This window comes from Nannospalax galili, unplaced genomic scaffold (genome assembly GCF_000622305.1).
Source record: "Nannospalax galili isolate Female #2095 unplaced genomic scaffold, S.galili_v1.0 scaffold540, whole genome shotgun sequence".
NCBI lineage: Eukaryota > Metazoa > Chordata > Mammalia > Rodentia > Spalacidae > Nannospalax > Nannospalax galili.
In genome coordinates, this window is record NW_008348613.1 from 2,100,052 (window position 1) to 2,116,530 (window position 16,479).

General features: G+C 35.8%; 1 protein-coding gene across 2 annotated transcripts in view; it reads left to right on the forward strand.

Annotated features, from left to right (window-relative positions):
- Psmd14 (proteasome 26S subunit, non-ATPase 14) overlaps positions 1-16,479 on the forward strand; it is a 106,766-nt gene that overhangs the window by 87,338 nt on the left and 2,949 nt on the right. For both annotated transcript variants that reach the window (XM_029569696.1, XM_008845750.3), the window contains one exon: positions 3,205-3,330. In XM_029569696.1, coding sequence (XP_029425556.1) covers positions 3,205-3,330 — 126 coding nt within the window. The remainder of the gene's footprint in view (positions 1-3,204; positions 3,331-16,479) is intronic.

Genomic DNA, 16,479 nt, shown 5'->3' on the forward strand with positions numbered 1-16,479 from the left:
AGTTATTCAAATGTTCAGTTTTGTTTTATGATAAATAATAAAACTTTTGCCCTGGTTCTGTTTTTATTTTTATCTCCAATAAAATTACTTTTTGTAATTTAAATGTGTAGCTTTTCAAATTTGATAAAAATAAATTAAATGGTAATTATGTAGTTCTTTAACATGCTATGTTTACCTATGTAAGAAAAGTTCAGGTATTTGAAACTGGACTGTTCCTATTTTTTTATTTTTTAATACCAGGCAATTTTCAAATTAAATTTCTTGCTTTTTGTTTGGTTTTAGTTTGGTGTAGGTTTTTTGGTTGGGGTATATACTTGTGTGTTTCTTGTGGGGAGGGGGTTTGTTGCATGTGCCTGTGTGCACATGTGTATGGAGGCTGAAATCAGGTGTTTTCCTTGATTGTATTCCACCTTACTTTTTTTGAAACAAGGTCTCTCACTGAACCTGGAGCTCATCTGTTGGGCTATGCTGGCTGACCAGTGAGCTCCAGAGATCTTCCTGTCCCTACCACCACCCCTCCTCTCATTCTTCCATCTTACTCCTGGGTTTACAAAGTATGCCACCATGTCTGGCTTTTTTATCTGGGTTCTGGGGATCTGAACTTAAGTCATCATACTTACATGGCAAAATCACTTTAGTGACTGAGCCATCTTTCCAGCTCCCCCACTCCCTTTTGAGACATTTTATTGTTTTTCCTAGGCTAGTAATAAACTTGCTGTATACCTGAGGATGTCCAGGATCTTGTCTCCACCTCTTGAATGCTGTAATTACAGCTATGTGCCACCACACTCATTGGTTTGTACAGTGCTGAGTCAAACCCAGGGCCTCATGCATGCTAGGCAAGCACTCTACCAACTGAGTCACATCCCTAGGCAAACTATTACTTTTAAAACCTACCTATCATCTTGGTACATTTGCATTTTTTGCTTATATCTAATATTTTAGAAATAGTCCTAGTATTTTTTTTCCTCTCAGCTAAATGTATCTCTGCCTTTTGTATTTTAAAATTATGAACTGTTTCCCCCTTATTACTATTATAATTCATGTATTAAATTAGCTTTTTATATTTCTCTGAGAAAGACTGACAATTTTTTAAGAATGCTGTCACTACTGATAACGCACTCAGGTCTACACATGACAAATATTCAGTAGCAAAGTAGACTAGTTGAAGCTGTTTTTCAGAGGTACCTTGGTAGGGTATGGTGAGTGGGACGCACAGAAAGTTGGAGTTTCCATCATAGCTCATCTTTCAGACAGATCACTTTCATCTTTAGTCTTTTATCTCATTTTGTGTGTTGGGGAGAAAGCCCCCCCCCATTCCCCTTTATTTTTACGTTTATAAGTGTAGTGTATGAGTAATGGCAATTTTCAGTATCAGTAGAAAAGATGAAAAGCAAAGAAACTGGAATTACATGTGCAATCTTTCTAGTTTTTTTTTTTTTTTTAATGTACATGTTCTTGCCCCTTAGATCAAAGGAAGGGGATTCTGTATCTTAAAATGTCTCATAGGTGATTTTGTCGTATACCTTATCTTTCAGCATAAGAGAAACTTTGTACCACAACTGGCCACAAACTGCTAAACAAGTAGAATAATTAAAACAAGCTAAATCCATACATTTCTAGTAGTTACATCTTCAGAATTTCCTGGCTCAGCAATCTGATGTAAAGTTCTGTGTGTGTCTGTGTCTGTTGCTAGGGAATAAAGTCAAGGCCTTGCACATGCTGGGCAAGTCCTCTGCCATTGAAAGAATCATGGCCCCAAAAGTGAAGACACTGGTTTAGGTTGTACAGCAAGAAGCAGGCTGCTGCTATTCCCCCTATTTCGTAGTGTTTTCAAAATAACTTTTTATTCAGTGTTAATACTTAATTGAAGGAAATTTCTAGGATGTAACTTTAGGAAAAATTGTTTTAAAATTGTCAACTTGGGGCTGGAGAGATGGCTCAGCAGTTCAGAGCACTTGCTACTCTTACTTGGGCCCTGAGTTCAGTTGCAGGCACTTACCATTCCTGAAAACCCTGCTCCAGGAAGTCCCACTTCTTCTGAGGGCATCTGCACATACTAGCACATACACTCACATAGACACACACACTTACACATACATAAATTTAAAATAATACTTAAAAGAATTTGCAAGTTTGAGGGCAGGTGAGATGGTTCAGAGAGTAAAGGTGTTTGCCCTCAGGCTGAGGACTAGAGTTCAATCTCCAGCACCCACATGGTGGAGGGAGAGACTGGACTTTCTCAGGTTATCCTGTGACCTGCATCTGCATGCTGTGATATGTGTACTCTTCCCCCAAAAAATATATTTATAAAAAAGGGTACACTTGTAATACAGGTGAGATGTCACGTCTCTAATGTACACTTGTAATGCGGGTGAGATGTCACGTCACTAATCTCAGTGTTTGAGGAGGTTGAGGCAGGTGGATTGTGACTTTGAGGTTGACCTGGGCTACATAGTACAGCCCTGTGTGCCACCCCCAAAATACATACATACATACTTGAAAGTGTGTGAACTTCTAAGGATATATACTCAGAACTTGAATTGAACATGAGGAACAATGAACTAAGGTATTTAGTTTCATGATAGCAGATATAGGGCCCAGTTCAAGTTTGTTGATACGTTTGCAAGCTGGATATATTTATGATGTGCTTTCTAGTTTTATGTTTCTCTTTTCTGACCATAAAGAAATTTTAAGTTTTTATAGCAAACCTGTGTGTAATATAAGAATTTAATGTAGCACCCTTTCATTTATTAGGTTCTCACTAGATGCTGTAATTAGGTACTGTAGACTCTAGACTCTGGTCATCTTAAAGATAACTGAATGAAGTAAAGTGAAATTTCAGGTGTTCACAGACATTATAAAAATAACACAGCAGGAGAAGGGAAGAAAGATCTTTGCTTGAAGCAGTGTGAGGTAGTCTTTTGGATAGTATAGTTTGGAAAAGCATCTATCTCTAAGGAAGAGAGAATGAAGTCAAGTCATGCAAAGACAAGAATAACCTAGGTGGGTACCAGTAGCAAAGCCATGGGGTTGGAGCACATCTGAGATTATATCAGTATAAATTGAGGACATTTCTAATTGGAGTTATTTGAATAAATTATATTTAAGTTCATTAATTTCATGTTTTTTGTGAAGTGTTTTCTCAAGGAAGGCAAAGGGAATATCTTTAAGGCAATAAAATAAAATTCTTCTATTTTTTAGATGTTGTTAAATTTGCATAAGAAGAGTTGGATGGAAGGTTTGACACTTCAGGACTACAGTGAACATTGTAAACACAATGAATCAGTGGTAAAAGAGATGTTGGAATTAGCCAAGAATTACAATAAGGTAAAAGTCACTTTGAGCATTTGTTTCTTCAAATTTTTTGAAATATGTATGATTATGTACTAAGCACTTATATAATTAAAAACAGAGGTTTATTTTGTATGTTAAATAATAAATACTTCACAAGCAATCTAGTCTCTTCCTAAAATCTGCCACCATTGTGGCACATCCACAGAGAATTTGTAAACAATGAGGGTGCCTGGGTTTTATTAAAATAGGTAGTTGATCTGCTTTGGCCCATGGGCTCTAAGTTTACAAACCCTGTTGTAGACTGTGAAATATAGTTATACATTCATTATTTAGAGAATTTTTCTTGGAAAGGAAGGAAAGTAAAGGGATGTAGACAGTGAAAACAGAACTTATTTGTTACATATACTTTATTTGACAAACTTTTAAAAAATTCTATTTACTATGTACTCACTGAAAACCTGTTGTGTGTTAGACACTGGGATATGCTAAAAAGCAAGACCTACAAGTCCCTATTGCCCAAGGAGCTTTTTCTCAAGGAGAAACAGAGCATAAACAAATAAACAAAACATAATACATTGTGGTTAGTGTTATGGAAAAAAACAGAAGGATATTAAGGACAGTGACTAGGGAGACTGACTATATATGAGGAAATAAAAAATTATAGTTTCAAAACATATTATGCAAAATCTTGTGAAAATATGTGTGCTAAAATATATGTGGTTATTGGGCTAGGGAGATTGCTCATTCTGTAAAGGCCTAGGTTCCCCAGAATCCATGTAGAAAAGCTGAATGTGATGCTGTGGCTATGTCAAGTGTATGGTGCCTGAGGACCAACACCCAAGGTTGTCATCTGTCCTCCACATGCACATCCACATCACATGTGCACACACACAGCTATGACAATGTTTTATTCATAGATTTATGTTGATTTAGAATTCTAAAATTAAGAAAATACTTGATATGATTAAAAGTTAACTTCCATGTTACATTACTTAACTGGGGCTGCCATAACAGATTGCCATAGACTGGTCCCATAAAATGACAGAAATTGAGTCTCAAAATTCTGAAGCCTAGAAATCCAAAATCATGATATTGTTGGAGCCAGATTCCCCCTGAAGCCTGTAAAGAAGAGTCCTTCCTGCCTTTTCCAAGCATTCTTTGGCTGAAGCAGCACAGCACCACTCTTTAATCAGGACTGGGAATTTAGCATACTGTTTAGGTCAGAATTTAACTCATAGCGTGTATATTCCAACTCTTCAGATTAAAATCTTTTTACATTCCAATGTGACAAAATTTGCATTTTGGCACAGTAAATGTATATGTATATATGTAATTGCAACAAAAATTTTGTGAAATAGTATTTACCTTTATTTGTGATATTTTCTTTCTCATTTGACTTCATTTTATTCTTTCAATTATGTATATTGATATGCTGCATCTGTATATATAGATTGCAATTCACTAATGGGCTGAAACTGGAATTTAAAAAATTTATACCTTATGCAGTATTATATTCACTGACAGTTATGAGTATCTTCTGTTTGACTTATAGCAGAAAACAGGGATTTTTGCTTTATTTATAACAGGTACAAGCTCATAAGAAACCAAAGATCTGGGAAAAGCTAGGCTGCTATATATATAACACCCTTGTATTAAAATTGTCAACAGGTCAACTATCATCACTTGGATCTTGTTAGAAATATAGACTCTCAGACCTGCTGACTCAAAGTGTACATTTCAACAAAGATACTCAGATGTATGCTCTTGAAGTTAGACATTAGGGTAACACTGCCATAGACAAACTCAAATGAAGTCCTGTAGGTGTTCAGAGATTCTGATTTATCAGATGGGTAAGACCCAGGCTACTATCTTAGAGAACAGTATTTGAACTAGCTCTTAAAGGATATGTAAGATTGGCACATATGTAAGAATGTAACCCTCAGTAATATAAATATCATGGGCAAAGACTAGGAGATAGAAAAGGACTTAGCCATCCATTTTCAGGACCCCTTCCTACTACAGGCAATTGTTATTCTACTTCCCCATGAAACCTTGCTTTCCCTTAAAAAAAATAATAAAAGGCATAGGCTGTAAAACTTGCTTGCCACCAAGCATAATGACCTACCTTTGATCCCTGAGTCCTACGTGGTGGAAAGAGACAACCTATTTACAAAAGCTGTTTTCTGACTTCCACATGCAGGCCTTTGACATGCATGTGCCTCCCCCACCCCTCACACACAGATTTTTTTAAAAATGTAATTATAAACTAAAGAAAAAGCATAGGGAAATAAAATCAGCATGTCAGAGAAAAATACCAGCACTTTTGATAACTATTATAATAATACTCAAAATAGCCAAGATACAGAATCAGCTTTTAAGTGAGCTCCCTCCCACCCTCCATGCTTGTATGTTCACAATACAATACTATTCAATATTTAAAAAGAAAGGAATTCTGTCATTTACAACATGGATGAGCCTGGAGGACATGGTTAAATGAAATAAGCGAGACACATAAAGAGAAATCATATGACTTCACATGCATGTAAAGTCTAAGAAGCCTGAACTCAGAAGTAGAGAGTGTAAAATTGTGGCTTTAGGCAGATGGTAGGAGAGGCTGGGAAATAAAAAGAAAAGGCACAAGATATGTTTAGGGAACGGTATGTTTGGCTAGAGCTATCATGAGGAGGAATACTAGGGGGTTAAAAAGTTATTTTTAGCCGGGCATGGTGGTGCATGCCTTTAATCCCAGTACTTGGGAGGCTGAGACAGGTGGATCTCTGTGAGTTCAAGGCCATCCTGGTCTACAGAGTAAGTTCCAGGCCAGCTGGGGATATAGGGAAACCCTGTCTCAAAAAGACCAAAAAAAAAAAAAAGTTATTTTTTTTTATCGGAGGCATGGTATTCCTAGAGCTTAAGTTACAAGCAGCTTTACAGCAGTATAGAAGGAATGCTTTTAAGGGGAAATTTGAGCAGGAAACTCTGTTTAAGGGATTTATACTAAATGGCTATGTTACTTAGTGGCAGTGGGAATAGAAGCATCAGTGAGTAAATGAAGCGTGGCACTGATTAGGTAGGTCAAGTGAAAAGAGGAGACTCCAAGAAGAGTTTAAGATTTCCAGCCTGGGTGACTAGATATATGTTGATATCAGTAATCATTCCAATTTAGATGGGAGGAGAAGGAATGAGAAAGATATTTTACTTAGCATATAAAATAACAGGTCTCCTTATGGTGTTTTCATACTTTGGTTGATTCCCCCATCTTTCTGTCTCCATCCCTGCTTGTGTCCTTCCATTTCCAGCATTCCCTGTTCCACTTTCATGTCACATGTGTTCTATTATATGTCTCTGCCTCGCTTTCTTAAAACCTGTTCTTCTTTCTCTCATGGACCTCTTTCTCCATGATTTGTATCCAAACTCAATTCCCACAAAAATACACAAATATAAAAATTTGAAGCTACCCTTTTAAAACAGTTTGAAATGTAGGATTTAAAATTAATAGAAATAGCCAGGCATTGGTGGCACTCGCCTTTAATCTTAGCACTTGGGAGGCAGAGGCAGGGGGAATCTCTGTGTTTTCAAGGCCAGCCTAATATATATAGCAAGTTCCAGGCCATCTGGGGCTACAGAGTGAGACGTCTCAAAGTAATAACAACAATAATAATAGTAATAATAAAGACTAGAATTAAAGATTTGGGAATCATGGTTAAGAAGATATGACTTGCTTCACCAAAAAGTATTTCTCTTTTTAAGTTAAATATACCATGTTAAAAAACATACTCTCCAAGAGATAGTATATGAGTTATCAAGTGTAGCAGCAGATCTTGTGAAAGAATTGAGCTTTGAAGTAAAGATAGTGAGCTCCTACAAACTAGATTTTAGCAGAGTTAGGTTGGGCTTTGAGGAGCATGTCCTGACATACATAGTGTTTCAGCCAGAAACTCCTACCCTCACCCCCCAGTATTAGCTTGAAGGTTAAAAAAAAATTTTTTTTTCCTTTCTAGAGTTGTTTTCATGCTGTAGAGATTTTAGAGAGAGAAGGAAGTAGTTCATTGTTTAAAATTATTGACCTTTTATTTTTAAAAAAATTCTAACAAGTTATTATTCAGCACATTATAAGAATTTTTTTTTTGTCTCTGTAACATTGCATTTAAGTAAATTCATATCAGTACCACTGCCGGGAAATAACCTGTTTATGGTTGCTGCTGCCCATCCGTGGAAGTTTTTCCTATTTTATAGTTTTAAAAAATCTCTGTAGTACTCAAAAATTTGTAAGGTTTGCTTAAAAAATGAAAACAGTACGTGAGCTATAATATGAAAGAGTCCAAATTTGGGGATGTAATTCCCTCTGTGATTGAAAGAAATACAAGTGGATTTTTAAAAATTTATTTATTTATTTTAATAACACAAAATATACAACGAAAGGCCCATGCTACCACTCCTTCGTGAGGTTCTTTTTAATTGATTGGTGTTTTAAATGAAGGTAATTATTGTTAGATGCCACTCAGGTCCTAAAGTAAAAGGAGGTTAGAAGATAATTAAATTCTTATGTTCCAAGTTTTTGATTTCAAGCCTATATTCCACACAGAAATTCTGCTTGATTATTACTCACTTGATTTTTCTAATTACTGAACTACACACCCACAGCATTCCAAACCTTCTAATTTATTCATGCCAGGATACATCTGCTATTTTTTAGAATTCTGTTAATATTTGATTACATATTTGTAAATGAATGTGTAGGTGAAAAATGTATTGCAAAAGAGCATTTGAAGAATAACATAGAAACAAAAATTTGCCTCCTTTTCAAGCATGTAGCTATAAATTCTGAGATTTGACAGTGTACTTTTCAGATAGCTATATTGATTTAATTGATAACCTGAAAGAAATATGGGATATCTTTATATAATTTCACATAAAACATGTAAATATGTGGTTATATTTGTTTTGCCACAGTTTCTATATGAAGTAGAAAAATCTTGTTTCATGCTCATTTAATTAGATAAGAAAAACAAAAGATATAAATATTGAGGGAAATGGGCCAAATCATCATTATTTGAATGTGATAGATTATGTTTGCAATCAAACAGAAATCCAAGAGAATAAAGAAAGAAAAAAATTCAGAACTGTTATGTCAAGAGTGCTATAAGTGGTAAAATAAATGGTACTGAGCAACAGAATTAGAAAAAAGACAGTGGCATTAAACATAAAAAAGTTTCAGCCTCATTAAATAAAAACAGTAAGTTGAAATATCTTTGTATATTAAACGTTTTGAAATTTTACTACCAGTGGAAAGTTAAATTTGGTGTAAGAGTTCATATTTTAGTTGTAAAAGTATGTAACTCTTGAAACCAGTGTTTTGTCTCTTAAGGGTTTGTCATCATAAAATTCCATAAGAACTTAAAGATCTACAATTTGGTATTAGTTGTAAGAAATGAAATTATATAATGATAATACTATTCATCTTTTATTTTTATTTATTCATTTATTTTTGGTCTTTTTGAAGCAGGGTCTCCCTGCAGCCCCAGCTGTCCTGGAACTCACTGTGTAGACCAGGCTGGCCTTGAACTCACAGAGATCCTCCTGCCTCTCCTCCCAAGTGCTGGGACTATAGGCGTGCACCACCACACCTGGCTCATCTTATTTTTTTAAATGATGTTTTTTTAAAAAAATATTTATTATTTTTGTTTTATGTGTATGAGTGTATTGCTTGCATGTAGGTAGGTGCACCCATGTCATGCAATGCCCTCGGAGCTCAGAAAGGGTGTTGGATCCCCCTGGAACTGGAGTTACAGACAGTTGTTAGCTGCCACCTGGGTGGTGGGAATCAACCTGGGTCCTCTGCAAGAACAGCCAGTGCTCTTAACCAGTGAGCCATCTCTCCAGCTCTTCAAAATAATCTTAAAAAAAAAAAAAAAAAAAAAAATTAGTCAGGCATGGTGGCACATACCTTTAATTCCAGTTCCCAGGAGGCAGATGCAGGCATATCTTTGTGAGATCAAGGCCAGTTTGGTGTACATGGTAAGTTCCAGGCTACCTGGAGATACAGGGATACCCTCTATCAACTCTTGCAAAAGATTTATTTATTTTTATTTTATTTTATGTATATGAATGTTTGCCTACATGTATGTATTTACACCATGTGTACAGGTCAGATCTCCTACAACTGGAATTACAGATGGTTGTGAGCTACCATGTAGGTACTGGGATTAGAACCCAGGTCTTCTGCAAGAGCAGCCAGTGCTCTTTTTTTTAAAACAAAAAGATTTGATTTCATATATTTTATGTGTATGTATGTGTACCACCTGTGTGCAGGGGCCTGCAGAGGTCAGAAGATGGTGTTGGATACCCTTAAACTGTAGTTGAAAGTGGTTGTGAGCTACCATGTGGGTGCTGGAAACCACATCCTGGTCCTCTGCAAGCGCAGGATGCACTTATTACTCCAGCCCCTTGAAAATGATCTTTATCTTACATATATGTCAACATTGCGCTGGTGATATTTTCATCCCTAAGATGAGAGATAGAAGAGTTCTATACTTGATAAAACTTTTTTTTTTTTTTCAAAAAACTTCTAAGGTTTTGTTAACTCAAAATAGTAATTTTTGGAGTTAAATAGTAAAGTACATCTTAACACTAAGGCCAATTTTGAAACTTCAGGGTCATCAGAAACTCAGATTTCCTCTGTCTTTCTGCTCTACTTTCATTGTATTGGCCTCCATCTTTCAGGTCATCTGACAACACAGGGCAAATGCTAAACTTTTAAGCAAAGGGATAAATCAATTCCCTTTTAGGGTCTTTTCATAGTCCAGCCAGCAATTGTTATTATTTCTCATCGATAGAACTTGGTCAAATGAACATACCTAGCAGCAAGAAAGTCTGTGTGATGTAGTCTTTTAGCTAGGAACATTGGTACGTTTAGTAAAACCAGACATGCTATAAAAGAAGATGAATATTGGCAACTAGCAGATGCTGCTAGAAACTTTTCCCCAAAAAGCTGCACCACAAATTCTGTTAATATATTCATATGTAAGTATGTGTTTACATACTCATATGTTCTTTATTTTGCATCGTTTATTTAATCTTACTGCATTTTAAAGTTGGATTCTCTATAAATTTTTATAAAGAATCTTTGCTGTACAGGGTTGTCTAGTAAATTATGGGTTTCACTTTATTACTCATGATGCATCATTTAATGAGTTTCTGTAGTTACAAATGTTGCTTTGAGGTCTAGATAGGACCTTGTTTGAGTCATAGTTTCATTACTTACTGCCTATTTGTGACTAGAGGCAAGTCAATCTCTCTGAGCCATGTTTCCTTATCTCTAAAATGAGGTTGCCTTAAGGGTTATGAGTGATGTATGCAAAACAGCTGGCAGTGTCTGATGAAGTGATGGCTACAACTAATTTCCTGTTATTGCCATTCTTTCAAATTTTTTAAATGATTTTTTTTTTATGTATGGATATTTGGGTGCATGTGTGCCATGGCACACATGCGTAGGCTGGAGGACAACTTTCAGAGTTGGTTTCCTCCTTCCACAATGTAGGTCTTGGGGCTCAGACTCGGGTCGTTAGACTTGGTGGAAAGTAGCTTTACGAACTAAACCATCGTAGTAACCCAATAACACCAATCTTGACCACTTTTCTTTTTCACATATCTAGCCAATCAACAGTCGTTTAACTAACCAAATCAATCCTTGCATTACTCTACTTCTGTGCATTGCCACTGCCACTGCTCATCTTCTAATTAGTCTTCATGTTTTTCTAGTCCCTCCCACTCAAATCCAGTTCTCAGGTAGCCAAATGGATTTTTCATAATGGAAATTGGTTGTGTACAGGGAGGGATGGAGGGAGAGAAAATGAACTCCAAGAAACTGAGAAGTGACTATTTGTAAGTTATATCTGCTGAGTATAATTTCTAAAAATATAAAGAACTCTTTTTAACTCAACAATAACACTAGTCAGTTCAAAAGTGGGAAATGACTTGAATAGACATTTCTCCAAATAGCAGGAAAAAATTTATCTTCATTTACCACCTTAGTCATTAGAGAAATACAAATCCAAACCACAGTGAGAAGCCAGGGGTGGTGACACAAGCCTAAAATCTCAGTTTCTAGGAGGCAGGGGTAAGAAAATTGCTACAAAGTCAAGGCTAGCCTGGCCTATATAGTGAGTTCCAGGCCAGCCAGGGCATATACAGGTGAGGCTGTGTCCCACAGCCTCACAGTGACATATCACTTTGCACCCCAGTCATGTCTTAATAAAAACAGTGGAAAACAGGAAATTTTGCTGAGGATATGGAGAAATTGGAAGCTTTTTACTGCTAGGATAGCAAAATAGGGTAACTGCTATAGAAAGCACTTTGGCAGTTACTCAAAAAGTTAAGCATATATTTAAACATATAAACCCAGCAATTCCACTCCTACATATATGCCCCAGTGAAGTAAAAATATGTATTCTGACAAAAATTGTGCATTAATATTCATAGAAGCACTATTCACAATAGCTAAAAGATGACCCAAATGTCCATCAGTAAATGAATGGATATATAAGTTGTGACACGTATAATGGACTATTTATTGCTTAGCTGCATCAGAAAGAATAAAGTACTGATACATGCTACAGTGTAGATGGACCTTTATTTTGGCCATGGTATATGAAAAGGAGTCAGGCATAGTCATGTTATCTGATACAGAGATAGTTGTTTACCAGGGACTCAGACACGGTAGGAGGAGTGTATAGGATTTATAGCCTAAGTAGGTTTCTGTTTGGGGTTATACACCATAACAAATGTAGTAAATGTCTTTGACTTTTTGGAGTAGTTAATTTTATGTTGGGTAAAATGTACCTTAATTTTTAAAATAGATGTTGGTTCATGCCACTACTTTGCTTTGAAAAAGCTTCTGAAGATTGATACCTATGCCCTAGGCCAAAGTTCAGACCTGAATTGGCTCTCTTTAGCTTTATCTCTTATTGTTGTTATTTATTATGATTATTATTATTATTAAAAAATAAATCATTGCCATAAAAGTTTGAAATTGAGTCTCCAATTTTTGTGTTATACCAATTACATGTCCTGGCCCATATTTTACCCGAACAAGTAAAAATGGACAATAAAGACTGTCTTGCTATGCAGTTCAATTTACTGCAGTTTTATTGTCACAACACTGAATAGTTTGCAGTTCTTCTCACTTATAATGCTCATTCTCATTTTGTGGCTGCCTGAAGCACTACTCCTTGTCACTATAATCCTCTTTCACTATTGAGACCCTCATCATACTACAAGCAACTTTTTGCTCCCCCTTCTCTCTCTCTCTCTTTAGAGAGAGGATAGTTTTGAACCCCTTTTGCCATGTTCCTGTCTCTGTGTTCCCCTCCCTTTCCTCCCAGTGTTGGGATTTTAAGTGTGTGCTACCATGCCCAGCTGATTTATTTTTAATTTTCTGGTTTTTATAGCTAGTCTATAAGCTCTCTCAATTCAGCTGTTAAGTCTTGTTTTATTCTAACATATCATTTGTTGAATGAGTGATATGTAGAATACTTGTATTTTCCTACCAAAATTATGGCTTTATTAAAGAACAAATAATCAGTATTAACTAGTCATTAATATCAACACAAACTACTAAAATTTAAGGAACTGTCAGGCCTTCTTAGGGCACCTTCCCTGCTGCTAAGCTTCATCTGTTTTCCATCATGGCAGACTTGCCACTGCCTCTTCTTAGAACTGTCTGCTTCTTCACAAGAAAAGCCTGCTGTATTTACTTACTATGTACCTGTCATTCTTTTTCCACGCTCTTTTTTTGGGGGGAGGGTGTTTCCTACTATACCATAATTTGAGATTTACATGAAGTAAAGCCCAAGTGTGAGCTCCTCGAGAACATGACACATTTGAAAAATGACTTGGTAGATATCCCAAGGAGCTAGTGTTTAATTTATATGCAAAATGTTGACTAACATCGGAGTGCTTTAAGAGTTTAGTAATTTTTTTTTAAAAGCATGTATATGTTGCTATTTAGTGATGGCAAAACAATTTTAATGTCCTTTATCTTCTATCTTAGTCTCCTTGTAGCCCCAGCTGTCCTGGAACTCACTATGTAGACCAGGCTGGCCTCAAACTCACAAAGATCCGCCTGCCTCTGCCTCCCAAGTGCTGGGATTAAAGGCATGCACCACCACGCCTGGCCTCTATCTTAGTTTTCTAATTGCTTCCTATTTGTTCATTTTGCTTTCACAAGCATGTTTTGTAAAGAGCCATTGATTTAAACTCACTTTCTGCCTCTGTAATCCATAGGGTTTTCAATTATATTCTCTTTGAAAAATGAAAATTTCAGAAAACAAAATAAAGTATGTTGTCTTGAGATACATTAGCAGTTATGCAGAGGTTGTTTACTGCTGAACACAATAGCATATGCTGTTCTGACAGCTTTTTTGTCCCCTTGTTATATAAAAAAAATTGCTCTTTTTTTGATGTTTGAAAGCATGTACTTAAATGGAATCATAGTATGTTATAGATGAACAAAGAATGTCAGTGGAGAAAAAGAGAAGCTGAATGAATAGTTAGAAGTGGAGTTGGATTAAGAGATATGTTAAAAACAGGTTAGGGAATAGAAGGGAAGACAGGTGTTGAAGTAATTGTACAGGTATTTGGAAAACTAGAATTGGTCTGGCAAAGGTCCTTGAAGGAATGCTACTGACATGCCAAAGATCCAGTGTATGTTAAAGGTAAATAAAATGATGAAATTTGAGATACTTTCCATTTGAAGAATTTGACCATCAACATAAAAAAAGAGAATAAGGCTAATGGGTTTAGTAAAAGTCTCTTTAAGATAGAGGGTACATTTGAGGGGATTATGATCACATAACAGACCAAATTGCAAGAATTTCTTAGAACTGTGCAGACCGTGCATGATGGGATAGCCATCTGGGGGTCTTTGTTGATAAACTGTTAAAAACGTTTCTAGTGTGAATAGCCACAAACATTTTCAGTGCTTTTTGTTGGTTGAGTAAACCGAAGAGCAGGAATGCAAAAGCAAATTTTGAAGCCAAATCACAGAAGTTGCCATAAACACAGAAGTTCCCTAGTGAGGACACTGCCTGTGCCTGAATTTCATTTGTTTCTGCTGTTACCATTTCTTAATTTTTCCTGGGGACAAGCCAGATTAGAACTGTGAGTGAAGACAGACTGGTCTTGCCCAGATGGTAGATGAGATATAGGTAACTTAGGTAGATGGAGAAAATTGTCGGGAGTTTGATGCCATGACCTGGTCTGTCTTAGAATGGAAGTGATGTGCTTGCTCTTCTGTCATGGGGGTTTGCAACCTTAGTATCTGCCTAAATCTACAGCTGCTCCTCATTTCCCAGATGGCATCCATGGCTAGGAGTACTTTTTACCATCTGCACTTCTCAAAGAGTTTGTGAACTCTCTCTTTTAATTATTGAGAATAGAAAAACTAATTGGTAAAGTGGTTACATGTTGTAAAAGATTTTTAAAAATTATTAGAGCTTTTTATATCCTATTTATCCTTTCAGATAATCTTAAAAAGGTTTAAATGCTTTTTGACTTTCATCTTTGTATATCTGCCATCTTTGGTATTTGTAGTAATCTAATACTCTAATAATTATTTATGTGTAGATTGGTATTTGGAGCCAAATTCCAAAACTCTGCCTCCTTCCAGTACTATAGTAAGTACTGCTGTTGGCATGAGTGTGGAACATCTAACACTGAATGAGTATGAAGTACAAACTTCAGTGAATTGTTTCATTCATCTAATACATTTTTCAAGTCAGCAAAGTACAGTGTCACAATCCTAAGTAATTTAGAAAGATAAACCCTTACTGCATTTTACTGCTTCTGTTTTTGTAAAACATTGAAAAGTAGGAAAAGCAATTTCCTAGTTAGGAAATAATTTTCATAACTAGCCGAGAATAGTAGAGTGACATATGACTCCGAAAGGGAACATATTCTCTGTCTAGGGAATTCTAGATTTGAAGTGTTAGGGACTTTTATTTTTTCTTCTTTCAGGTTTAAATGTAATTCCTAATATGTTATAAATGCCTATCCTCCAGTAACCAGTAGATACAATAGTTTTTCACCATTTTTTCTCTTTAGGCAGGACCTACTGGCGAAAATTCTCTAGATAGTTTGTCCATTTATAAAATTAGACACTTGCCATCTTTGCTCATTTTCAAGTTCTCTGTTTACAAAACTATTAAGAAGGTGTGAAATACAGCCAAACTTCCCAGTTTATGGGAAATGTCTGATGATTGCATTTCCTACATGTTCATTGTTCACACATGAAGAAATTTGGCAGCTGTGAGATTATTAAGTTTAGAGTGTCCAAATCTAATCCGCACTGGGATCTTGGTTTGCTGCTTTCTGACACTACCATTTTACCCCCTTTTATAACCATCTCTGTGGTAAATGCTGTAGTAGCATTTTTGGCAGTTAGTGAACAATAAGTTTTCTTCATCTTCTGTTTATCAGATGTTACGAATAAATTGTAGACCATGCGTTCACCAAATACAGGGTAGGCCTTAACATACCCAGAATATTCAAATGTTAGAATAATCATAAAGAGGTTTTTATGGTACTGCTATTATTGAGGGAGGAAAGTTGTGTGCTAACTAGCACTAATCTAGATGCTGTAATTATTTTGGAATTATTTTACTAGAAAGATTATGATTAGAAAGAATTTGTAGTTAACTCTTAGTAGAAAATGGCTTTCCTGTGTTGTTATTTTGGTTGATTTAATTTGGTTTTTAATTTATGTGATTATTTCTGTGTGAAAAATGAAATTACTTGAAATTTCTTTATGTTTACTTCACGTGAATTGTGAACTTTTTTCTATACACTTATTTTAAAGATGTATAGAAATTAAATTATTATTTGTTAGTTAGATCAAAAACACAGCAGCTCCTTTAAACCTTAGTGCTACTAAATAGGTACTGGCCATACACAGGCTGGATTGGCCAAAGCAATGAAGAAGAAATGTGGGTTTGGGAGAACTATTGTGAGAGGAGGAAAAGGAACTGGGTAGTGCCCTGCTACCATAAGAGGCGCCTTATACTTCCATAGTAATGCTACCATTTAGTGGTCCAGTTTGGTATTTTCCAGTTCTGTTTATGTGTTCTTAAATGTTTAACAATGATAGTGATAATAGCTTTCATTACCTGAAGATTGTTCTGGAGA